The 26,097-nt window shown below is 36.2% G+C and overlaps 2 protein-coding genes across 4 annotated transcripts; one reads left to right on the forward strand and one right to left on the reverse strand.

Annotated features, from left to right (window-relative positions):
* The first annotated feature begins 804 nt into the window (after positions 1 to 804).
* kmo (kynurenine 3-monooxygenase) lies at positions 805 to 13,664 on the forward strand. 2 transcript variants are annotated; one of them, XM_077496282.1, is made up of 15 exons: positions 805 to 947; positions 1,504 to 1,573; positions 1,676 to 1,773; positions 2,100 to 2,189; positions 2,802 to 2,850; positions 4,423 to 4,510; positions 6,672 to 6,837; positions 6,920 to 6,991; positions 10,316 to 10,437; positions 10,947 to 11,094; positions 11,664 to 11,721; positions 11,787 to 11,869; positions 12,600 to 12,701; positions 12,870 to 12,929; positions 13,382 to 13,664. In XM_077496282.1, the coding sequence occupies exons 1-15, from the start codon at positions 888 to 890 to the stop codon at positions 13,565 to 13,567; spliced, it is 1,452 nt and encodes a 483-aa protein (XP_077352408.1). In that variant the 5' UTR covers positions 805 to 887; the 3' UTR covers positions 13,568 to 13,664. The 2 variants fall into 2 exon arrangements, with proteins under 2 accessions (XP_077352408.1, XP_077352409.1); XM_077496283.1 differs by lacking the exon at positions 805 to 947 and adding an exon at positions 1,320 to 1,412.
* Positions 13,665 to 15,808: 2,144 nt separating this feature from the next.
* Positions 15,809 to 25,856, reverse strand: opn3 (opsin 3). 2 transcript variants are annotated; one of them, XM_077495299.1, is made up of 4 exons: positions 25,459 to 25,856; positions 21,958 to 22,277; positions 18,123 to 18,374; positions 15,809 to 17,671 (listed from the first exon to the last, which is right to left on the reverse strand). In XM_077495299.1, the coding sequence occupies exons 1-4, from the start codon at positions 25,775 to 25,777 to the stop codon at positions 17,426 to 17,428; spliced, it is 1,137 nt and encodes a 378-aa protein (XP_077351425.1). In that variant the 5' UTR covers positions 25,778 to 25,856; the 3' UTR covers positions 15,809 to 17,425. The 2 variants fall into 2 exon arrangements, with proteins under 2 accessions (XP_077351425.1, XP_077351424.1); XM_077495298.1 differs by having other exon boundaries at positions 15,809 to 17,692.
* Between the last annotated feature and the right edge of the window lie 241 nt (positions 25,857 to 26,097).

Below are 26,097 nucleotides of genomic sequence, written 5' to 3' on the forward strand. Positions count from 1 at the left end.
AAGCTTTGTCTTGGCTGCGCGTTCACTGTCATGAATTATGTTGCGACATGGATCGAATAAAAAAGCTGTGTAAATAGGAAGGATGTGTACAACAGTTATATAAATAGAAAATCTTATATTTGTTTTTTTTTTTTGTCTTTTACATTTTCCTAAGGTCTGCACAATTACCAAAGATTACTATAAATCTTCCCAATCTCTCCAAACCACAGTGTAAAAATCAAAGATGACAAAAGAAACATAATGAAATAAGTACTGTATAGGGGCAGGCTATCCATTTATAATGACCCTGTATTACATCTTTTTCATTCCCCCTCATAAAAACAAAATTAACTACAGCATATAATTGTCAATGAAGTAAAAGTAGGCTACATTACACGCTTATTCGAAGAAGTGTTATCTTATTTAGCTTTAATTGATGTCAACACACGCAACCACTAGATGGAGACATATTTCTTTAGTCGCACAGGCCAAGTTCAGTTCTTCCTCAATGAAACTTTGCTTTGAGGCGCCCGCGGAGAAATTGTAAACCGTTTTACTAAAACAAATCCAAATAATAATTATGACAGTATACAGGTACAATACACGTGTAGTCTTGCATTTTAAATCCCACAAACTGCACCTCTTTGTTTGTTTTTTTGCTTCTTATCAAATACTCACATTCCCTACTGGCACCAAGCCCCAAAATATCAATTAGGTTAAAGTACAAAGAGCAAAATAACGTAGGACATGCAGGGTTAACTTGAATGTTTACTTTGAAAAGAGTCACATTAATGTCATTTACTTTGCTCCTCCTCTTTTAAAAATTGACCTTATGCTCAGCTCTGTCACTCTGAAGCAAACAGGCAGTAGACAAGACCTGACTGAGTGAGAGACCACCTTGAGCAGGAATGGAGAAATCAACTGACAGCTCGAAGAAAAAAGTTGTGGCAGTAGTGGGAGGTGGACTGGTAAGACGACGTGGATGTCAATACCCATTTTTTTTCTTTATACTTCATACTGACGTTACCATATGGAGGTAAATCGGGTGCAAAAGTGACACATAGCCTACTAGTAACATGAGGCATGAACCCGTACATAAAATGCACACATACATAACTGCATATTTGCATCCGTAAACCAGGAGGCGCATATGCGTAATTGAAGATCCGTAGCCGTAAAAAAAAACTAAATAAATTAAAAAAAAAACTCAACCATATCGTGGAAATATTTTTAGAGTTGCTCGCGTAGATCATGCGATCTACGTCGGTCATTAAGGCGAGAGCAAACGTAGAGGCATAAATCAGGGTTGACAGCTGTTCATTTTACGTGTTTGAAATGAAATGAAAAAAATTAAAACAGGCTTCCTGGTTCAAATTGACCCTTGAACATTATTGGTGTGAGACACAAATGTATCATGAGAGCCAAATAAGCATGTAAGTGTTATATAAAATATCTAAAAGACAATAAACATTATTATATCATTTTATTTTTGGCAGTGACGAGCACACCCGTCTTTTGTTTTAGGTTGGTGCACTGAATGCCTGCTTCTTCGCCAAAAGAGGTTTTGATGTGCATTTGTTTGAATCTCGGGATGGTAAGATAGATATTCAAGTCTCTTTTGACACAAAGACCAAAACTTTATCCAATAATGTGACAAATTGGTGACAATAAATTCATTGTCTAACCTCTTGGCCAGATATCCGGAAAGCAAAAATTGTGAAGGGGAGAAGTATCAACCTGGCTTTATCTCACAGAGGCCGTCAGTCACTCAAGCATGTTGGAATAGAGGAAAAGGTTTGTTTACATTATTTATTCCTTGTAGCAGGACATCTAGAACTAACATGCAGGGACATTAGGCTACTTTATTGGAATTAAACTAGAATGTATATGGGTAATTGAATGTTACTAACTATACATGTGTAGGCAACCAACCATTCATACTTACCGGTATATGGAAAGTTTATTACTAAGATGCGTGTTGCATGGAAGAATGGGAGAACCCAGTGAAATCCCCATCATTATTTACTTCAATATTTTGTTAAAAAAAATGTATCGTATAATGATATGGTGAATACAATTTGATGTGACATTCTACTATAATTTGTTGCTTGGTCTTTTAGATTGTCTCCCAGGGAATCCCCATGCATGCAAGAATGATCCATTCACTAAATGGTGTGCAGTCTCCAATTCCGTATGGAAAAAAGGGCCAGGTGAGCCTTCACAATAGTGTCTCTGTCTCCACTTCTCTCAACAAGATCACAGCATTGAGGCAAATAATTATTCTTTGTATTTTGCGGTCTGCTGGATAGTCAGTGATGATTTATTATATTCACAACATGATGATCAAAATAATTATTTATGTTGATGTTAGCATATACATTTGTGTAATATTAAATTAATCAAATACTGCTGGGTTATCACACAAACACCACTCATTGGTATCCATTGTTCATTATTACAACTTTTGCACTGTGTCAGTTTGAAGATTAAATTTGTATTTTTGCTTTTCACTCGACTGACATGTACCAAGATAAGCATGTTTAATGAATAAACATTGACACAACAAAACCAAATTACTGGATACATGCACACTCAGCTTGTCAAACGTTACATTTTTTTTTCATAATTAAAAATATTTAAATGACTTTTATCTGTCGAGAAAGGATTGTTTGTATGTTGCCAAGGAAACAGAAATTGAAATTATCATTAACATTTGAAGCCCAGAGGCGTCTGGTTTTCAATTTTCAGTGAACAGTATGCTGCCTATTTGTGGAACTGTCGCTGCAGAATTGCACACTAATGAGACATTGTTTTCACTTCAGTACATCCTGTCAGTAGATCGAGCCAATCTGAACAAAGAGCTGCTAACAGGTAAGACCATTATCTGGCTTTCCATAGTTCTGTAGAAATACATTACCACTGAGCGGAGAAATGTGTCAAGACTGCAGTCATAACAAAGACCAAATTAAGGTAGCACTTTAAATTCAAAGTGGCAGTAAGATAAATCTGTGAAGTCCTTGCGAAACATTTAGTATGGTGGCTGATTAAACTTCTGAAATTATATAATATGCTACATTCTCTGTACCACTTATCTAGACTTAAGAGGCGGGTTAAACTGAATTGGTAAGCCAATCACGGTGAACATATACTGTAGTGTAGACAAACATTCATGTGAGACGAACATGATAATCGTACACCGTGCCGCGCAATATGCGCTATATTTCATAGAAATTTATAGCTACAACAAAATGTACAGAATTGTACTTAAAAATATTGAAGCATTTTCATTTAAAAGATTTGGTTTGGTATGATCCTCTTTTTCAGCTGTTAGCTAGTTTTGCTAGTTTACGAATACTTTAAGTTGAATTCAAAGGGCCATAAAATTAAAAGTACACTCAATTTTGCTGCATCCTGCATTGTAAAGTTGGGATATTGCTATATATAATAATAATAATAATAATAATAATAATAATAATAATAATAATAATAATAATAATAATAATAATATTGGTAAACTATTTATTAAGTGTGTATGTGTTTTTTTTTCAATCAATAAAAAACATTCATGTTATTAACTCATTAGCTCCCAAAAACGTATAAATACGTCATATTTTATATGTTTTAAGTGTCCCAAAGACGTATTTATACGTTTTTTGTTGTTTTTTTTTTTTTATGCCAGAGCATAGAGAAGGCTTTGATGCAGTCTTTCTACTGCAGAAAATGGTTGAGTGGCAGCAGAGTATAAGAGATCAACAAGGCCATGTTAAAACAAGCTGATTTCCCCACAATTCTAAGCAGAATTGTAAAAAACGATGAAACTTAGCTATGTTCTATTGCTAATTGCTGCACAGCGGAAACAGATAGGAATATACTTTTTTACCTGATAAAAGAAGAGACTCTAATCTCTCTTTTGGTATGTTCCATATTTTTATAGCAATAGAACATAATATTTCGCGGGCCTTGAAAAATCAGTCAAAATCCAGGAAAACACTTCAGTGAAAATGGTTGGGAGTGAATGAGTTAATGTTGTGGTTCAGTTTCCACTGTGAGATAATGTGTGACAGCATGAGGCTGTCTTTTTAATTAATCTTGATCTTATCAGGACAAATCAGACTCCTGCAACGAACAGGCATAAAAACATTTCTAAGCCATTACTTAGTACACAGATCCACTAGAAGTAAGCTTCATGTGTGCTGTTTTTTTTTTTTTTTTGAACAAGCTTAAAACGAATCAGTGTGGGGGATTTTTTTTTTTCCTTGAAAATGTTGCTAGAGTTGGAGGGATAAAATAAAGTCACATTCAGCTGGTTCTGCGTGCAAATTATCATTATTATTATTATTATTATTATTATTATTATTATTATTATTATTATTATTATTATTATTATTATTATTATTATTATTATTTTATTTATTTTTTTAAAGAACATTTTACTCCCAACAGAGGCTGAGACGTATGCAAACACCAAGTTGAACTTTGACCACAAACTGCAGGACTGGGTTGCAGAATCGGGGCTAATGACCTTTATCAGGTAAATCTTTATATCACTGAACACATGTGGGTACATAAAGAAGAAAACTATTTTGTGCTCCTCCCCCAATTTTCCAACGAGGCTATAAATAGTATCATTAATTGTGTCGAACATAAGTACAGCTCTGCATAACATTGTATCCTTATTAACATTAAATAAAACGGGTTTTATTTTTAACAAATGCGCGCAAAGATCAGTCACGTGACGTCCGGACCTCGCTGACAAGAGCGTCCATTCATCCCGCGCCTCACTATTGTATTTGTGGAGGACGTGACCAGATGATCCAGATGTACAAACACTTGCATGCATAATATATTGAAGTTAATATGGGAGAGTGTGTTGCTCATTTGAATTCATTGGTTTTAACTCTGGTTTTATTGATCATGTTGTGTGTAACTGCATATAAGTGCTTGTTGGCTTTGAACATGTTTACAGTCTAGAGTAGGTAAAATCATTCAGCGGTCTTTGAAGCTTGTGACTTTTATTAGCCTTTTAATTGCTTGTTTTGGAGGTAAATGCAACATACAATTTACAACCTAATTACCAGTCAAACACCTCAAGGTCATTTTACTTAAGGTAATTGCAGGGAACACAGCACACCGAGGGCAACACGTCTAATTAAATCAAACAGTTTTGCATATTTAATTCATCTTTTTATATCCTGTAGTGTGCTCATTTGTTTCATTTGTTGATTTAATGTCTGGTGGCCAATAATCGAGTCAGCTGAATGAGTCATGAGCGCAAATGCATTTGCATCAGGTTCTACATTGAGGCGAATGTGTAAAGTGCACTATAAAACCACACACCTCACACATCTAGGACATAGACCACACTTTTGCTCACTTTTACATCCTCACCAGTAATGGCCAATTTGTTGTCTCCAGCTTGTATAATTACATATGCAAGAGCCTCTTTCCCATCATAATGGGATAATAGGATATGATAATTGTTAATGGAAGTTGAGGAAACAAGATATGGTTTCTGTCAGTGTTACCTGTTTGACATCTATTAAACACAACACAAAAAGAAGAGAAGACACTCGCTCGCGAGGAGAGAGCAGAGGAATTGACAATTCACTCCTGCACTCTCTGAAGATTCCTCTCCTCACCCTCTCTATTTATTTGGTTTTCCACGCCCTTTCCATGCCCCTAGTTACATGGATGTTCCAACCCTAAAAATGCAAATGCAGGCATAGTTGGAACACAGTGCACTTGTTTGTCTATGTGTTGTGCGTGAGTGGAAGATTGCTGAGTACAGGTGGTCAAGTTTGCAATCATTTCTTAAGAGAAAACAGGCGACCTCAGCAGACTGGCTCGAACCATTCTGCTGCGTTAGATGTTGTGGTTCTTCAGCTTTTTGAGTCATTTTCAAATAGCCAGGCTATGTGAATGTGAGTGGGAACAGAGCAAAGCATTCTTTATTGCAAGCAGAAGCAGTTCTTCATTGCAGCAAATGTAAAATTACTTATTATTTACAATTATTCCTACAGTTTCTTTTTGGATAAACAGTAAGAGTGATGTCATAAAGCCTGAACCATAAAATCTATGAGAGAAAATTCAGATTCTTTGTAAATAGAGTGGTTATTGGTCCTTTTGAACGAACTTTTTTTTTTAAATGAGAATCTACTTCCATATATGACTTTTGATTTGTGTCGTATTTGATACATCCGGTCACAATGCTTTAAATTCATACATTTATCACCGTTAAAAATATAATAATAAACATATTAGTATTTCCAAAAATCAGAAAGAACATTAACTATTAGATAATCTTGCATGGTCGCTGGAAAAGCCATCAGATGGGTGATACTGCCCTCTAAAGGATTATCCGTGCAATGCATGTGTCAGATTATATACGTCAGGGTTTTAATGGGGAAAAAATATATATATTCGTGAAATAGAGGGCTCAAAAGGTCTTGTATTTAATATGATACGTTTGGCTTTAATGACTGAACACACACAACCATAAGATCTATCTAATATATACTGTATGGCTTTATCGTTAAAGAGCAAAGGCAACTTTGATATGCTTAAACGTCATCCTCTTTAATTAGAAATAAAATATTATTATTATTATTTTATTTTATTTATTTGTTTTTACACAGTGATTTTTGAAATATTGAGAACCCGTTTTGCCTTCCATGGTTCCCTGTGCTCGTCAGGCCAGACGGATCCAGAAAGCAGATGGAAGCAGACCTCATCGTGGGTTGCGATGGAGCCTTTTCATCGGTTCGCAAGCAATTCCTTCGTCAAAGCCGCTTTAACTACAGTCAGACTTACATCCCTCACGGCTACATGGAGCTCACCCTGCCTCCTGTCAACGGAGAGGTTAGTTCTGCTTCGAGACGAGTGTAATAATCACACTTTGCAGACACATATGTTTTCAGCAAAGCTGCATGTCCATCCTCAGTTTGCCATGAAGCCCAATTATCTCCACATTTGGCCCCGGAACACGTTCATGATGATTGCGCTTCCCAACTTGGTAAGTGTTCCCCCTCGGTGTGGATGTATGATTTAAAATGAAATTATTCGCATACACTTGGCATAATCAGTTCAGTGACTTTCAAGTGATGATTGACCCTCACTGATGACCTTGGTGGCTTAATTATCCACATTTGCCATTACTGACTTAATAATAGGGAATATTACTCTGCAAAATGTCTTGACACCTTGTGGTTTAACCTACTTTTTACACAACAGTGTTGTGCTTTATGTCATAAGTGTTCTTTTTCCAAGGAAAACCTTTCTCTGTCACTCCTGTCCTTAAACCCAAAATGATTTTTCTGCATGGCTGAGTCAGCAAGTGTGCCTTGTCTCCAGTAAGACAAGGTTAAAGCAGCAGGCTTAAAAGTGCATCAGCTGTCACTCACTGTCCTTAGCAGTTTTAGCACCTCAAATGTCTTTGGAGTAAGAAAAAAAAAAAACAAGGCGCATGGTTGCTGCTGTGGTTAGAGAGAAACAATGGAAATTAGTCCTTCCAGGGAGAACTTTGTAACAATGCTATGATAATGGCAGGCATTCCGTACACCAGGTGGAGTTTTTTGATGATCATATTCAAGATGAATAATTCATTTGCCAGATGCAGATGCATGGATCAAAGCCATGTATTGAACCTTACATGAGATATGTGAGTTTACGCAAATGACTTCCCCTGAAAAAAGGACAGAAGATGAACTTGAGTGTTCCTGTAAATGCCAACACCATCATTCAAAAATGAATAAACGAACTCTCTGTTTCTGCACAAAGTGAAGTGAAAATATTTTCAGAATGTTTATCCTTCATGTCTTACTGAAGGAAAATACTGAAGGCATCATCGCTTTTTAAGATTGCAGTTGTGTTTTCTGCAGTTGTGTCAGCATTTTTTATTCCACCTATAAGATGGACTATACTGTAATAGATTGGAAACAGACACTAAGCATTTGCAGGTGATTCATACTGCACTTTCCATCTTATATCATCATCATATTTCAGAAAGGACAGATTTGAATTTTAAATGTCATGTGCTGCTAATTAGTACTGCCGGTACTCAGGCCGGTCAGGGCTGACATTGTGGTCAAATCAGTGATGTGACTACAAAACAGGGTTATAAATACCGTGACATGAAAATGTCACTTGAGTGCTGACCAGTGAGTGATCAAAAACGTTTTTTTTTTTGTTTTTTTGTTTTTCCCCACGGTGGCAGGGGAAAGAATTCCGGCCAAACAGAAAAGTGGAAATATGTGGCAGGTCAGAGTGGATTAAAGTCACTGCTAAATGTTTTTATGTTGTCAACTTAATGTGATAAAAGCCAAGTCCAAGTCGACCCAAACAACATAAACACATTAAACACTCCTGGGAGTAACCAGGTGGAAACTCATACTTAACCTAAACCTGAGTTTTGAGTCAACGTCCTCTAAACTCAAAACTCATGATCGTGTGGGTCCAAAACAGCTGATTTGAAGTGGTTCAATCAAGTGTGGATGACCCTCACCTTGAGCTAAGCAGTGCCAGACCACGATAAGAAAGACATCAAGAGAGACATGATGTCACCATGGAAACAGAAGGGAAACATGTCAAGTTGATTTCTCCTCCTTGGAATTGGATGTTTGAATGTGTTACACTTTGACGCGCTGACTTGACATTTAACAACACTTAAAACTGCATACAAACGAGAAACCACTGTTGAATAACATTTGATTTTCAATGAGGACATCCGGAAAGAAGCAGTTGAAAATGAAAAATAAAAACATCATTCAGATGACCATGATGAGACTCTCATTAAATTCATACTAATTGACATTTAAGAAACAATTAAGTAAACATCCATTCAGCTATAACTTTTGAGTTCTATTCATCAACAGAAAGACATTTTCGGGAGGAGCAATGATGGGCTACTATATGTAGACATCTGAGGGATCATATTTGAAAGCCAAAATGACATCTAATTAGAGCAGGTGTTGGCAAACCTTTTTGCTAAAAGGCTACATTGCATTATCATTCAAGTGAAAGTCAGTGTTTATTTAATAATTTTATTTTTTATTTTTTTTTGTTTATATCCAATATATAAATGAGCCAATTATGTTATTAAAATTAGTCTCCTTCTTGGAATATCCCCCAGTTGTTAATCTAAAAAAAACAGTGAGAACATAAAAAAAGTGCCGAAACTATTTTGCCGACAGCTGCAAGTCAGCTCAATCTGATTCGATTCACTTCAATTCAATCTGTTATTAATTAATTATGGAATGTCAATTATTTTGAAATATCAAGGACATGATAAAAACTCCACAAACATTAAATTCCAAATTAAATTTTGCAGAGGCAATAACTGTTTAAATGATTTAGTTTAATAACAAATCTTAAAAGTGTTACACAAACATCGACGTTGGCAAGGATGAGATGAAAATATTTTCATAATTCTAATTCAATAATTGTAAATCCATCCATCTATCTTTGTGACCGCTTATTCCTCACAAGGGTCGCGGGGATAATTGTAAATATAAATTAAAAATATTATGAATTGCAATACGTCAGGTCTTTCATAAATGTAAAAAAAAAATACTTTTTTTTTCTTTAAAAAAATACTTTTAACTTTCAAGAAAAAAGATACAAAAACTAGGCTTTTAAAATTCTATTTTCTTATGAATTTATCAGAAAAGAATATGGTATATTAAAATAATCAATTAATGGTTTTATGAATCGATATCTGGCTCGAAAAGGAAAATTGATTCATTACTGATTATTCGTTTTTTTTAAATCCAGCCCTACTTAATATTTCTATTATTTATTTTAGGGATGTTCAATACCACTTATTTTCAGACTCAACTCTTGAGTAGTAGCTGATACCGATACCAAGTACCGATACCACTGGTAATTTTAATTAATAACCCCTCCCCCCTCAAAAAAAAAAAATCAATGACATAGTTTTAAAACAAGACCTATATATCCCAATATAGTATTTTTCCTTATAATTGAATACAATTAAAGCCACGTTCCTATTCATCTAATTTCTAGTTCCGGATCGTAGAACAGCCACAAGTATCGGCTGCCATCACAAGTATCAATACCTTGAAAGAAGGCCGGGTATCGGTACTCGTCCATCCCTAATTCATCTGTATTGTTGTTTAGTTTTGAAATATCAATGCGTTGCCTCTTGTGGCGTTATTTATGTGATTTTTGGCATCTGCACATGTGGGTTATTTCATGTGTTTTGTCAGTATAAACGCAGCCGAACTGGATAAAAGAGAGTTTAGTGTTCCATCAGTACAGAGAATCATCTCCCTGAATGAAAAGATGTGAAATCCATGTGAATCTCTTCTATTCTTTATAGGACAAGACTTTCACCTGCACTCTCTTCATGCCCTTTGAAGAGTTTGAGAAGATCACCACAGGAGATGAAGTCATTAAATTTTTCCAAAAATACTTTCCTGACGCCATACCATTGATAGGAGTGTAAGCCACTTCCTCACCTGCACCTCTCTCACACTCTTCCCTCCCTGACTTTCCCATTTCATCCTCCTTTGCTCTTGTTTTCCCATCCAACCGAGCCATGCCATCCTCGGAATATTTCCATCTCATCTACTCCATCCAGACAAGCACAGTCTGTGAAGTGTGAAATTGAAGTCTGATTCTTACATGCCTGTGTGCCACCCGCTTTTAATTGAAGGTGAAGTGTGTGCTGTGGCTGACAGACAGAGCGCACGTAGCATGAGCTCAACCAGCGCTGCAGGCTTTTTCTCTCTCAGCGCTGACTTCATTTGGAGCACGGGGAGCAAACAATTGAATGTGTGCTTTCAGTTCTTCTTTCCGGCTCTTTAGCTCCACAAACGGTTGCGTTAGCTTACTCAGATGGGATGACGATGCAGCAAACAGCCAGTATGTGTGCTCTCTTTACAAGAATGTAGCTTTCCAAACAAACAAAACCAGTCCAATAATATTTCTCCCCCATTTATGTCTCCCAGGGATGCTCTGAAAAGAGATTATTTTCGATTGCCTGCCCAGGCCATGGTGTCCGTCAAGTGCTCCCCATATCATATTGGAGACAAATGTGTCCTTATGGGTGACGCGGCACATGCAATGGTGCCCTTCTACGGGCAGGGAATGAATGCTGTAAGTAACATCAAGGGAATTAACTCATTTACTCCCATTAACGTATAAATACGTTTTTTTTAATGTTCTAAGTGTCCCAAAGACATATTTATACGTTTTTTTTGTTTTTTTTGTTTTTATGCTAGAGCATACAGAAGGCTTTGATGCAGCCTCTCAACTGCAAAGAACGGTTGCAGAAATGGTAGTTATTACACAAACGGCCAGCAGGTGGCAGCAGAGCAAAGGAGATCAACCAGGGCCATGTAGGAAAAAAAAGCTCAATTACTTACAATTTTAAATAAATTTGTGAAAACTGATTAAACTTATCTCTCTTCTAATTCTAATTGCTGCAAAACGGAAACAGATAGAGACATACTTTTTTTTTCCTGATGAAAGAAGAGACTTTAATCTTTCTTTTGATAGGTTCCATGTTTTTATAGCAATAGAACACAATATTCTGTGGTCCTTGCAAAATAAGTCAACATCCAGTAAAACGGCCGGGAGCGAAAATGGTGAAAGTGGCTACTGGGAGTGAATGAGTTAATAAACAAATAAAACTATTGATATGTTCATCCATTTATGTTTTGTAGGGGTTTGAGGATTGCATTGTCTTTGATGAAATAATGGAGCAGTTCAACGAAGATTTCAGTAAGTGCATGTGATATGGACAAATGACGTGTGATCACTTCCAAACAGGAGTTTTACTCTTGTAGGTGCTGTACTGCCTGAGTATACCAAAGTGCGGGTTCCAGATGACCATGCGATTTCAGACCTGGCCATGTACAACTACATCGAAGTAAGACATGATTATCTCATGTGTTCAGCATCAGCTCATACTTGAAAATGCAACACAGAAGGAACTAAAGAGATGATAAAACATTAGCTTGTCAAATGGTTAATAGCGGTCGTGACTGGGTGGATCCGGGTGGGAGAATATTGAGACATTTATTCACAACACTAATACAGCGAAGGATCTCCAGCAGCCTGTGGAGCATATCCCCGCTGGCACTATTTAATATTATAGCAATCAACACCTCAGTGTGTTGCAATATAATACAAAATTGCCCCCCCGGTTTCTTAAAATGAAAACTGAACTCATTAAGCCATGAAGAATAGTTACAATTTATTCTGTTGTTCTTTAATGAGTGTTTATTGCACTTTCAAGGTAGCCACTATAAAGATTGAATCCAAAGTAACTTCATTTATTACATGCGCTATCTATAATAAACTGTTGTCATTTGAGTAAACAGCAGATGTTGCCAAAGTGGATCTGATGAACTGTAATGAATCTAATGACTCTGTATGCTAATTTATGTCACGCAAATGATGTGAAATTCAAACGAGGAACATAAATAGCAACTGACTTATACATTGTGAAAATGATGCACACATAATATATGACAAACTTCAATAAGACTTGAAAACGTAAATAATATTCTACACAAGATTTGCACGTTCAAGTTTATGCAGTCAAAATTTAAATTGAATCTGTCTTTGAAATCTCCCACTGCCTGTTTCTTTTGCAGATGCGAGCGCATGTCAACTCCAAATGGTTCCTTTTCCGAAAGCATGTTGATAACATCCTCCACTTTCTCATGCCAAAGACAATAATCCCACTTTACACAATGGCAAGTGCAAAATTGAATCAGGTGGCACTTTAACTCATTCAGTGCCATTGACGGCTATAGACGTCAAAAATCCATTTGAACTGGGCTGGCAGTGAATGAGTTAATAATTTAATGGGTCAACAGTCATTTAAAAAGTAAATAATCTTTATTTTCATCCTCTCTAATCAGGTGACATTCACAAGAACGCGATACCATGAAGCTGTGAATCACTGGCGCTGGCAGAATAAAGTAGGTTTCTAAATTTCATACATGCTCAAGTGCACCCACTAATTAATAGACCTCACCAAAATGAAGCACCTGGTGTGTGGTTACACTAAGAAATGGTGCTTCTCTTGCGTGTGTGAGCTGATTTCATCTCACCAGTGAATTCACCAAAGAACAAAACTGTGACAGTGCAGTGTTGTGTGTGGACTGTGGCGATGTCTGTAAACAAGAAAAGCAAACATCACTCTCTGCCAAAGCTTTTGTTTTCAGTAGTGTTCCCCGTTGGCACTCTTTCAGGAAATTCAATATTATTCCATCCTTTATACACTTTTAGATGGGGGAGTGTGTATAAAATTCAGTCATTAAAACAAAAAGCTTTTGCCAGAAGCGTTCACGTTTTCATTTTAACTGACATAATGGGATTCAAAATACAAATACTGTACTACCAATATTTTAAATACTGTATTTTTTCACAGGTGATAAATCGTGGCTTGTTATTTGCTGCCACCGGAGCAATTTTGGGAGTCTCTTTCCTGCTCATTAAAAATCCCCCAGCCATCAGCAAGCTCAGCATCCCCACGGAGAAACTGTGGAACAAGCTCGCAGCATTGGGACCTCCGAAATACTTGGCAACGTCTCTCACATCTGACTGCAGCAATTAGAAGCGCACTCGCAGCGGTGAAATGAATTGAATTAAATCTCGTTCAGGGAGACAAAATGTCATGAATCATGCTCAATTAAATTCATTATTGTGGTTCATTATGTGTTAATGGCATTGATTAGAACACAGTAGTGCAAGTTGTAGGATGTTATATGGTGCAACTTATATGCAATTATTTGAAAACAGTCATTGTTAAACAAATGTAAATGGTAAATACAAATATTTATAGACCAGAGCACTCAATGACTCCATGTCGTCAGCTCACATAGGCATGTATTTATTTATTTTTTTTCCAGGTTACTCAGGTTTACTCATTGAAGACTCTAAAACAGGGGTGTCCAAACTTTTTCATTTGAGGGCCACATAAAGAAAATCAAAACGACTCAAGTGGCCACATAATGTTATGAAGAGAAATTGTGTTTAGTCCTAAAAATAATATAAATAATTTATTTGTGCTTTTGCATATTTAGAAAAATACTACAGTATATAAACCATTTTATTTGTAATATGGCAGTAGGGTTATTTATAGTTTTGGAATTTTTCATTTTAGTTAGTTTTTATTCGTTTTTAGGGTGGTTCTGTTTTTATTAGTTTTAGTCCTTTAATAAATGCTTAGTTGTAGTTTAGTTTTAGTCAGTTTCAGTAGTAGTATTTTTTTTTTAATGTGTATTGTGTGCAATATTTAAAAAAAAAAACAGTGGGAGCGATGTCATCTTTTGGTGCTTTTCTATTGGCTGCTGCTAGATGACGTCACTTCTGTGTGACATACTTTCAAACGTCATTATTCTGGTTTATATCAAAATAAATCTAAAAATTACACCAAAGACTAAAACGAAGGACATTTTTGCTATAATTATAGTTTCAGTTAGTTTTGTAAACATAAAACGTAATTTCAGTTTGTTTTCGTTTTTAAAAAACATTTTCATTTTCGTTAACAAAATATATTTTTTTAACTTTAGTTTTAGTTATTTTGTTAGTTTTAGTTATTACTAAAATAACCTTTAATAGCAACTGTGTTTTTCGACACCCTCCCTTCTTACTTTGACCATCTAGAAAACATTTTTGTTTTTATTTTATTTGAACCGAGTCAAATGCCATTTTTAGCATATGCCGCGGGCCACTGAAAAATGGACGGTGGGCCGCAAATGGCCCCTGGGCCGTAGTTTGGACACCCCTGCTCTAAAATATCTTTAAGATGTGAAGGATTCACAGCCTCGGGTGTTTACAAATAGCGATTTACTGGTTATTGTATGTCAAAAATTCTGGCTGAGAAGTTGCACACAAACTCTCTGTCACGACTTTCACTCTTGGAAGGATTCTTGCAATATCCTCTGCAGCTCTGTTGTCATGGTGATGCCATCCACAGCTACAAAATAGGTCCCCTCGATGACCCCTCTGAGCTGGGACAACTTTCTCTTCTCACTCATTGAATGAAGCAAATGCCACAGCACAGATCAGTTCATCAATCCGTTCATCGCATTCATCCTAGGAGGTTATAAAAGGAACATCTGACAACACCTTGAGGTCCAAATCTTGTCTCATCTAGTTCACAGTCCTCATACATACGGTATAATTCTACCATCTTCACACTGGAGAGATTTTGTGTGAAAATACAGAAAGCATGGGAGTCGGGTAGTCAAAAATAGTATCTCTTTATTGAATCGATTTACACAATGTAATAGTGTATTCGCACCATGTACAGTATCTCACAAAAGTGAGTACGCCTGTCACATTTCTGCAGATGATTAATTCGATCTTTTCCTGGGACAACAGTGAAGAAGTGACACTTTTGACACAAAGACAAATTAATTTATTGTTCCCTTAAAATGACTCAAAGTACAACCATTAATGCAACCCCGGGCAACAAAAGCGAGTACACCCCAAAGTAAAAATGTCCAAATGAGTCAGTATCATGTGACTTGTTAGTTAGAATAAGGAGCAGGTGTGTTAAATTTGGTAAATGAAGATGGACAAAAGTAAGTTTTTGAATGTCCGCCAGCTCCATGATGTCATCATAGAAGAGTCGAAAAGGCCACCTGTGAAGCTCTGGTGAACACCAAGAACAAACACTCTAAAAAGAGAATTGTTGAACCAACTTCAATTCCATTATTTTTTTTTTTCAATTTTCAAAAAAAAAAAAAAAAAAAAGGGACAGAAAAAAGTGAATCTTATGCTATCTGCCCTTGATCAAAAACTAAAAAATAAATAAATAAAATAAATAATAATAATAATCAACACAAAATAAATGACAATAAGCAGTCAAGATGGTAACAATTAAATAAAATGATTCAACAATGACCTTGTGTTATATATTTTTCCAGTAAATGAGCTTTTATACATTTTTTAATAACACAAATGGACTGAGATAATTTAATTTTATAATACAGATTGTTCCACAAACTGACACCTTGAGAAATGATAGATAGAAAGACAGATTGTTGATTACAAATTGAAAAATTGTCTAACAAATTGTTGACCAACTTAAAAACAAAACAAAAAATGCTTCAAGTGGTATCACACGATTGAATTAAGTTAGTCCAGTTTACGTGATTATGAGTTCATTAAACTTAATACTTTGGATTGGAGTCACTTAGGAATACCTTAATTCAGGTGAATATATATCAAGTATAATGAACTCATCACTTAAACTTAATATATTCACTTTGGACTAACTTAATTCAATTGCGTGTTACCACTTGAAGCGATTTAACAATTTACAAACAATTTACAATCTTAAATTGGTTCAACAATTCTCTTTTTAGAGTGAAGAGAGTTAAGGCTGCTGGAAAATAATGGCGGGCATAATAGATATACTTAGGGGTGTACTCACTTTTGTTGCCAGGTGTTTAGCTAATGGTTGGATTTGGAGTTATTTTCAGGTAACAATTAACACTGTTATATAATATTGAGAATGACTACTTTTCATTGTGTCAAAGTGTCATTTCTTCAGCGTTGTCTCATTTTTGTGAGCAACTGAATGACTGCAAGCAGTTCATTTATAACCGCTTTTGGATACCAACCATAGTTTAATTAACTTGCTACTTGATAAAGACCTACAGATAGCACGGATATGGGAAGAAAATGTAGGTGTAAGTTTTTACAGCCTATATGCTATATTTGTATATATCACATGTGTGGAGAGAAAGAATATTATACTTTTGTGTATAATCCCTGTCTGGTGTACTATGTGATATTCTCCTGACTACCAGGAAAAAAAAAATATTGTCCAATCATGTTTATTTTGATATTCCCCAATCTTTGCGAAGTAACTGGAATACTGCAAAAGAAATTTTTGAAAATAAATAAATGAATAAGTTTTTATTTTTAAGCTACGTTGTGTCCACTACAGAGGACTTTCAAAAACAAAAAACAAAAAAAAACTAAATGCTGGGCTTAAATACAGTTAAAATAATTCAATAAAAAAACACACACAATACTTTAATGTGTTCTTAAGAGTCTTATATGATAACATTTAAAGCCTAAATTTGCTATCTGAAAATATACACTTACTTTTCCTAAAGTGTTTGAACTGAGGGAAGCCATTTTCTTTTATGATGCAAATCAAAGGTAGCAAAGCCCCACCCCTACACATTTGGTATCATCGGAAAGCTCTGAATGTCCTCTATAGAGCGCAAAAAGAGATAATTCAATCATATGCAATGGGTGGGAGATATTCAGGTTTAAAAATGTCCACTACAGAGGACAAATTTGAATTACTGGTAGTCAGGAGGATACGGAGATATGCTGAACTTCCACATTGTGAAGGTTGTTGAAAAGGCCCGACTGGAGGTCATGTTGTTTGTTGCTTGGAATTGTATGCCAAGTCCTAAGACAGGATAAGAAGTTTTGGGGGATCACATCACAGTGGCCTCACTTGAATCACATTAGCAGAGGACTCCGCAGGGGACGTCACGTCGAAGCGGTGGAAATCGTCACTGGTGATGATGAAGACGATGGAGGAGGAGCTGAAGGTCACCCTCTTTTTGGGTCTCTTCCTGCTCCCGCATGAACTCGAAACGACGATGGGCCTGATGGGGCGCTCGACCGGAGCCAGGGGCCGCTCTTTGAAGCTGTGCTGCGGCCAAGACAACCTTGAGCACAGCAGCTGCAGCAAACAGCGGCGGAACTGTCAGGCAAGTCGGAGGAAAGAAATGAGCGTCTGGCGCTTAAATGTGACGATGACATTCACCCCCTCATTTGTATGCCAGGCACACAGGACGTGTCTCTTGGGATAACAAATGAAAGTGACAATTTCCCACCCGCATTCCATTGTGCCTGTTTACTTAAAACATCTGGTGTGCTCTGTTTTCTGCTTCACTCACAAGTGGAGAACAAACACCGCTTTTGATGAAATGACATTGATTCGTTCTACTTTTAATTCAGAAGTCGCCGGAATGGGGAAATGATCAGGAAGTGCACATCTCATGCAAAACAGGCCTAACAAAGCACTAGATTAGGCTGATGCTTCACCATTTGGGGGCTCGCTTTCCAGAATACAAATGTGCTCCCACATGCAGAGATAATTTGTAAAAGTTGATGGATACATGATTACTAACCTTGATGCTCATGAATACATAGATGAGGGGGTTGTAGGCTGTGCTGGACTTGGCAAAGAAGGAGGGGATGATGGCCAAAGTGGGTGAGACCATGCTCTTCCGGCCAAACGCCACCATCATCGACACGACGGCGTAAGGCGTCCAGCACACCAGGAAGCAGGAAATCATGAGAAGAAACATTGCGGCTACCTTCTTCTCATATCTCAGGATCTTGATGATTTGAACTGTCTGAAGATCCTGGATGGAGCGTAGCTAATGAAAACAGCATAAAAGCAGGAGTCAGTTCATTTCTGGGTAGAATTTGCTAATTCTTAACTCATTCACTGCCATTGACGGAAAAAAGATGTCAAATGATGCATTTTTTTTTTTTTTTTTTTGCTGGTCTGGCAATGAATATGTTAATAAATAACTAAAAAAAATCAAAGTGGCCCTTGTAGCTTTCTATTTTTCTGTCTGTGGCCCTCAGAGGAAAATGTTTGGACACCCCTGCTGTACATTATATCAACAATTTATAATTGCTTCATTGATTTTTACCACGTTTAACTCATTCACTGCCATTGACGGAAAAAGACGTCAAATGATGCATTTTTTTGCTGGTCTGGCAATGAATGTGTTAACTATGTTGACATCCATGTGCATGTGCCTGCATGTGCCCCAGTCAAATTGACCAAAATGGTGTTAGACCAGCAGTCTACTTACTAGGGTTGGGGATCAATTCTAATTTCGTCAATCAATTCGATTTTGATTCACAAGCATTCAGTTCGATTGAAATTTGTTTTTGTTTTTTTTCCAATTCGATTCGATTCAGTTCATTTCAATTCAATATTGGTTAATTATGGAACATCTAGTGTTCTTAAATATCAAAGACATCATTAAAAAACAAAACAAAAAAAACTCCACAAACATTCAATTCCTAGTTACATTTTGCAGAGGAAGTAACTGGTTCAAGGATTTAGTCTTATAATCTATGTTGCTAACACTTAAGTCCATTTTTTTCATTTTTTAGATTTTTACGTTTTTGGGATGTTTGCATTCAGTTGCATCCCCAAAAACAAAAATAATAATGAAAAAAAAAAAAAAAAAGACAAAACGGACATACCTGTAAGTGTTTTTCACATAGCAGCGACGATTTGCATCAGCAAGGATGAAATGAAAATATTTTCATCATTCTTTTTCAATAATTGTAAATATAAATTAAAAAGATTCTGAACTGTCTTCTCTTAAAGTAATAATAAAATAAAAATACAATAAAAAGTAATAAGTCAGGCCTTTCATAAATATAAGAGAATACTTTTAAATTCACGTGAACAGCAAATGTCAAGAAAACGGGAAAAAAAATTGACCTTTAAAATGCTGTTTTCTTTTAAATTTATGGGAAAAAAGATATATTAAATTCGGTTCATGGTTTTATGAATCGATATCAGGCTCGAAAAGGAAAATCTATTCAATATTGATTATTTGATTCTCTAAAGCAGTGGGTCCCAACTTTTTTTTGTTTACTTTTGTACCCCCAAGTCCTTTCATCATACAATAATATCTATCTATCTATCTATCTATCTATCTATCTATCTATCTATCTATCTATCTATCTATCTATCTATCTATCTATCTATCTATCTATCTATCTATCTATCTATCTATCTATCTATCTATCTATCTATCTATCTATCTATCTATCTATCTATCTATCTATTTTTTTTCCATCTGTAGTGAGATTTTTTCTGGCACCAAAAGTACTCTGGATTCGGAATACAGTCTTGCACTTGCTTTTGAAGATGTTCCTATGCCTCTCCCAATTGCTGTGATGCGTAATGATCGATCTGCACTCGTGCATCTGAGCTCTTCGGGGACTTCACAGACAGGCTGGGAGGTGTTGGAGCTCTCACATATTCTTGTGGTAGTTAGGCGAGGAGATCTAACAGCCTACACCTACATTACGCTGCAGGTGACTGATGTTTCACCACTTCCATGCTTGCACTGCCCAAGCCGGCAGAAATCACAGATTGGCTCGATACCCACACAATAGAGAAGTCTATCAGAAATCTGCCAAGTGCTTTTAGAGGAATAATCAAGCTTAACACGAGTATTTAGTTGGAATCATCACAGCCCACACACTTGTCCCTTTTATTACCAGGCGACAGACAAAATAAACTCAGCAGCTCTTATTATGATGATAATAGAGCTGGAAATGAAAGGCAGTGAAGGTCACAGCTCCTTTTCATTACATGAAAAGTGTGCACTGTGTGTGTTCTCTAGCCAGCACAAGATTATTTGGAAAGTATAGCACTAATTCCATAATCAGGTCTAGTATACTTTTCATGAATAGCACTTTTACACAATTCTTAAAGTAGTATGGATGTTCGACAACACTTTCTTAGACCAGTACAAGTGATCACCGATACCAAGTAGTGATACTACCAGTACTTTTGATGCATAAAATTCCCCCCCCCAAAAAAAGACCTATATAATATTGCTCAAAATTTTTTATCCTGACCGTAAAATGGCCACAAGAGGGCGTCCGATAGGGATGGGTACCGTTCATATTTGAACCGGTACTGTTTCAAAACTCGGTACCTGGGAATCGATACCGGTATTATACCAGTTTTCTGTACTTTTGTACTCGCCCTCTCATTTTTACTTTTATTTTGTATTTTGTATATTTATTAATTAATGTAAGTGGTAGTAAATGTTCATCATTTTTATTTAAGAGTAAAATCTTTTTAAAAATAAATTTAACAATTACCTTTCAACATATAAAATTGACAAATGAAAAATAAAATAAAATTCATTCAATTGAGCCAGAGAGGCACAGTAAAAATAAAGGTTTAACATTTTACAATTACTGAAGCATAATTAATAAACGTAAGTTAATATTACAAAAAACAAAGTGTTAATCAAAGTTCTGTGCAATGAACAACAGTTAATATATGATTTCAGAATAATTGATGTTAACTTTGGTTATTGTGCAGTTGTTTTTCACCCATGAGACTCTGCACAGCTGCTGCTCATCAGCAATTATGTCTTGTGTATTTAACTCTTTGACCGGCAAAAACGTTTAATAACGTTTAGTAAAATCACGATGTATGCCGCCATAAACGTTATTTTTTATTTTTTTTCAATATATCAGTGGTCAGTGCAATGTCCAAGTGCAGCGCAGCCGGGTCAATGAGTTGTGAAATCAAAAACACTCAGTAACTATGGCCAGCAGATGGCAGCGGTAGCTGCTCGGGCCCTAACTAGAGCTGCGAATTACAATGAAACATGACGCAATCTGATGAAATAGAACGTTTTCTGACGTGAATGATCAAAGCCTTTGTAACATTAAACCTAATTTGACGCTGCGTCACTAAACAAAAAATATTAGTATCAAAGTCACTGTTGTGGAGAAAATTTTGTTTATGTAGCAAAAAAACACAATATTCTGTTTGCTTCGAAAAATGAGTTAAAATGCTTGAAATCCGCTGGTATTGTTTTTTTTTTTTTTTTTTTGTTTTTTTTTAATAAAGTGTGGCAGTAAAAGAGTTAAGAGGCTGCTTCTGCTCCTGTCTTTTGTTGGACTATTCGCTTGCTGTTGCCTCAGTCTAACATAGCCGTGACTCCTAGACCTCGTTTGCGACCTCGACTGATCTTGCCTTCCCGTCTTGTTTCTTGTAAGTTCGTGAAGATTTTGTGCCTAGTTTTTGTTATAAATAAATTTGTTTGTAAATTCCACTTATTTGTCTGTGTTTTGGGATCCACTGTAAACCTCACAGAATGAGGGTGGCTGATACTAATACTGGTCCGTACCCATATTGGCCCGATAAAGGTACCTGATTAACATATTTGAATGTCTCACCATTTGTACTGTGTAGAGGATGTTTCCATAGCAGTAGATCATGATGCCAACAGGTACAAAAAAACAAGCCAAGAGGAAGAGAAGAATGAACGAAGCGTCATTCGGGTCCTTCGATGCCCAGTCCAAGGAGCAGCCCAGCTGATGGATCTCCAGCGTGTATCGGTTCCAGCCCAGGAGAGGAGCCACGGTCCAAGCCAGGGAGTAAAGCCAGATGTGGGCAATGGCCCGCCACACCCAGGGAAAGTCCACCACCTGGGCGTGGACCACCCGGATGTAGCGCTCGTAAGCCAGCGCTGACAGGGTCATGATGGATACGATGCCTGCATGGCGATGGCGGCGACAAAGCAGAATTAAGATCTGGGTTAGCATCTTGTTGTAAATCAGACCTGCATCTCCATTCTACAGCTTCTACTTTCAGTGAGAGTGCCATCATCGGTCTGTCATGGTTACACGTGCACACTAGGGGTGGGAACCTCTGGGTACCTTGCGATACAAGGCTCACCATAACAATTATCTCACGATATAACGATACTGCGATTATTGCTATATTAGTCAGGTAATAAATCTACGATAAAAACTACTGAAGACAAAAACTGATTTTTTTTTCAATGAGAAAATAGTTTGTTTTTGTACAATCACTGAAACACATTAAAACTGGTGTCTTTGTTTACAGTGAGTACTTTATTGTATTTTTTTTAAACATATACAGAGACCACTTTCTGTCAACAAATTTGTGTCTTTCTTTTAAACATGTCAGTCAGTTACATAGTCAATTGTTTCATTTTATAAACTGACATTTCTTTTTTTTGTGAAACATTGCAAAAGTAAATAAAATTAAATATTAAATCAACATTCATATTCCTCAGAGATTGTGTGCTTCAAAAAGTCGAAAAATAAAATGTTAAAATCGAAGATATAATACACATTTTTCATAAATGTATGCAAAACTGAGTCACTTGGACAGATAAGATCTTACACAAGTAAAAGTAAGCTCGAGTCTTCTTCGCCTGAAGACTTCCGTACATTTCCCCGCCACTCTTGTGAGGTGCTCCCCCTAGAGGCCCGCCAAGTGATTGCCCAATAAGTAATGAAAAATGGAGCTGTTATAGTGGCTGTATATTAACTACAAATATTGCGATACTTGCGTAGGCGTATCAATAATCTATCGGACGACAAAGTATCACGATGTATCGTGATATCGTCTTTTAGTGCACACACAACCACTTATATATATAAAATCTATACATTTTTCCAATTACACGTCCTAATACCCTTGTCAAAGCTGTAATAATCCATTAATCTCCTCATTAATGGATGAATCGCTGAACCTACGTCAATAAACGGACAGGCAAGCTTCACAGGGAGCCGCCCGGGTTCATCTTCCCACGTCAAATTTCAGCAGAATGAACGTGTTTTTTCCAGAACTGACAGCCATTATTGCTGCAGCTCCCTTGGCTTGCCTTTGTGTCAGTCAACGACCTCGGATGACGTGCAAGGATCATATGGCATATTTGTCAACAAGCTCTGGAGGACTCAGAAGGACGTTCTGCTTTTTGTTTTATTTCAGTGCCAACCTCTGCCAGCAAGGATTTGCACACTGCATGAAGACTCCATTATGTACTTTCAGAATTGGGTGAAAACAAATAGAGCTCTATCAAAATTGGGGACTCTACAAAAGTAATACGGTTGTGATTAGTTTTTCTGTTGTAAGCAATATGTAGTTTTGTGACAATGTGAAACTGCACTGAAACATACTGAGAGTCGTTTCCATTAAGCCAAAATCAAAAATATAAACATTTGGGATGCAAACTACAATCACAATAATAAACATGGTAACTCATCTGACAGGTATCAATCAAATCTGAACGTTCTTAAAAGGCAAACCTTTAGCCCAGGACACTGCGAGAAAAGATATTTATCAACAAGGAATAATAAAATTAATAACTATTTGGTCAAAAGTCTTACACTTGAAATTGTCACATAGTTAAGATTTGACATTGGGAAGGGGTGTTTACCTTCTCTAATCTCTTATTGAAACTTGCATTTAAACAGACATGTACTCTCATCTGAATGTGGGCCAAATCTACAGGAGGACATTTCAATGCCACTACATTGAAGACCATTTATTTGATGAAAAATGTACATTACAGTATAGCTCCACTTTCAAACAATAACTTCTCATCTGTATCCGTGTTTATCACACAAGTCCGTTTTTCCAGTTCTGAAGCTAATTGGACCACAGCTTCTTTCTGATCAGTCGATAATAGAAAATGTAAATTAAGCACAGAAGAAGCAACCAGCTAATAACAGTAATGGTAAGGGCGTAGTATCATCACACATCAATCCTCCTCTTCAACTATAATTCCTGCAGTCTGGGTGGATGTGTCAAGGCGACTCTTGTGTATTCATTCACACTTCACCGCCACACTGGAGGCAAGGTGAACGTGTCAAAAGCATTCCCATGCATGAAGCAATAGAATGAATATTTGCTGCATAATAACTTATTATAACAGTGTCTGACTTATATACACAGAAGGAACATTCTCTAGTTGAGATATTTTAAGATGGAACCATCTCCAATCTTCAAGGTTTTTAATGATAAGTTATTAAGATCTTGAAGGTCATTTTCACAACACACATTTTGGGAAGGACTAGATGTGGAGAGAAGATGATGATGGGGTTGACCTTCAATTCTTTCAGATCAGCACAAAAAATAAGCAATAAATTACATGTCAAGTACTGAGACACAGTAGCATGTTAACAGTTTGACACACCATTAACTGACTTTTTTTTATTATTATTTTTTTTATTGATCAAACAAAACACAATTGTGCATAACTGCTGAACACAGCATAAAGGCAGGGTTTTAATTTTGTGCATTTGGATGGATTATGCATCATACAGCAGTTATGTTTGTATTGAGTTTTTTTTTTTTTTTAGATGACATGGACTAAAATATTTCTAGAAATAATAATCCAAAGAGGAAATGTAGTTATAATAATAATAATAATAATAATAATAATAATAATAATAATAATAATAATAATAATAATAATAATGATGATGATGATGTTGACACCATTATTATTATTATTATTATTATTATTATTATTATTATTATTATTATTATTATTATTAATAATAATAATAATAATAATAATAATAATAATAATAATAGTAATAATAATAATAATCATCATCATCATCATCGATATTATTTTCTCTATTATTACTATTATTAATTTTACATGATGCTCATGATTATGATGACGATGACTATGATGATGATAATGATTATGATTATTATTATTATTATTATTATTATTAATAATAATAATAATAATAATAATAATAATAATAATAATAATAATAATAATAATAATAATATTTACAAGGTGACACCGTGCAGTTAAAAGGAAAAAATACAAATGCATCAACCCCAATGATAAAGAAAAGGGTTTTGGAAAAATAATACATTTGATCGATTGATCTTACTCTTACCGAATAAACTGTTACTGAAGCCGTCCCACACGCATGTCGCTTGGCTCCAAATCCACCCACCTTTGACGCACGAAACAAACGTAAAGTTTATTCCGACAACGGAAACCAGCAAATCACTCAAACTTATGTTGACGAGTAACAAATTGGTCGGCGTCCGAAGTCTCTTGAATTTGCAGTAAAGTAGAATAACAAGAACGTTGTTGCAGAAGCCAAACACTCCGATGGTTCCGATGGCGAAGGCGAGAAGTTTGTAGGTGCCAAAAGCAAACAGGTAATGTTCGGCGCTTTTCTCGGCTCTGGTGTCATTGTAAGGATTCATTGCGGGGATGAAAACGTGGTTTCGTGCATTGTGGTGGCTTCGGCGTGCGGCTGGTGCGCGCGTCCTGCGCGGTGCATGACGCTCAATGACAGCAAGCCAGCGCTTCGCCGTGATGCTCATTGAAACAAACCCACAAGACGGCACGCCTCCTCAGAAACTGGGTCAATGTATTACTGTCACATGACACACATTTAGTGATATTGCACGTCCGACCACAGTGAACATGCTTTTTATGTACTTTTTGAAAGAAAGGGAAAAAAAACTTCATTTTTTTTTCAACCCAGCTCTGCAGAAAATGAAGTCAATCATTGTTGAGGCAT

Source organism: Festucalex cinctus, chromosome 14 (assembly GCF_051991245.1).
Source record: "Festucalex cinctus isolate MCC-2025b chromosome 14, RoL_Fcin_1.0, whole genome shotgun sequence".
Lineage (NCBI taxonomy): Eukaryota > Metazoa > Chordata > Actinopteri > Syngnathiformes > Syngnathidae > Festucalex > Festucalex cinctus.

Bases quoted from the DNA above. Each gene is read 5' to 3' on its own strand.
- kmo (XM_077496282.1), top strand. From the start codon at position 888: ATGGAGAAATCAACTGACAGCTCGAAGAAAAAAGTTGTGGCAGTAGTG. The intron at 6,838-6,919 runs GTTAGTTCTGCT...GTCCATCCTCAG, and splicing joins TGCCTCCTGTCAACGGAGAG to TTTGCCATGAAGCCCAATTA. The intron at 6,992-10,315 runs GTAAGTGTTCCC...TATTCTTTATAG, and splicing joins TGATTGCGCTTCCCAACTTG to GACAAGACTTTCACCTGCAC.
- opn3 (XM_077495298.1), bottom strand. From the start codon at position 25,777: ATGAATCCTTACAATGACACCAGAGCCGAGAAAAGCGCCGAACATTAC. The intron at 22,278-25,458 runs GTAAGAGTAAGA...ATCGCCATGCAG, and splicing joins CTTCAGTAACAGTTTATTCG to GCATCGTATCCATCATGACC. The intron at 18,375-21,957 runs GTGAGACATTCA...TGTTTTCATTAG, and splicing joins TCCTCTACACAGTACAAATG to CTACGCTCCATCCAGGATCT.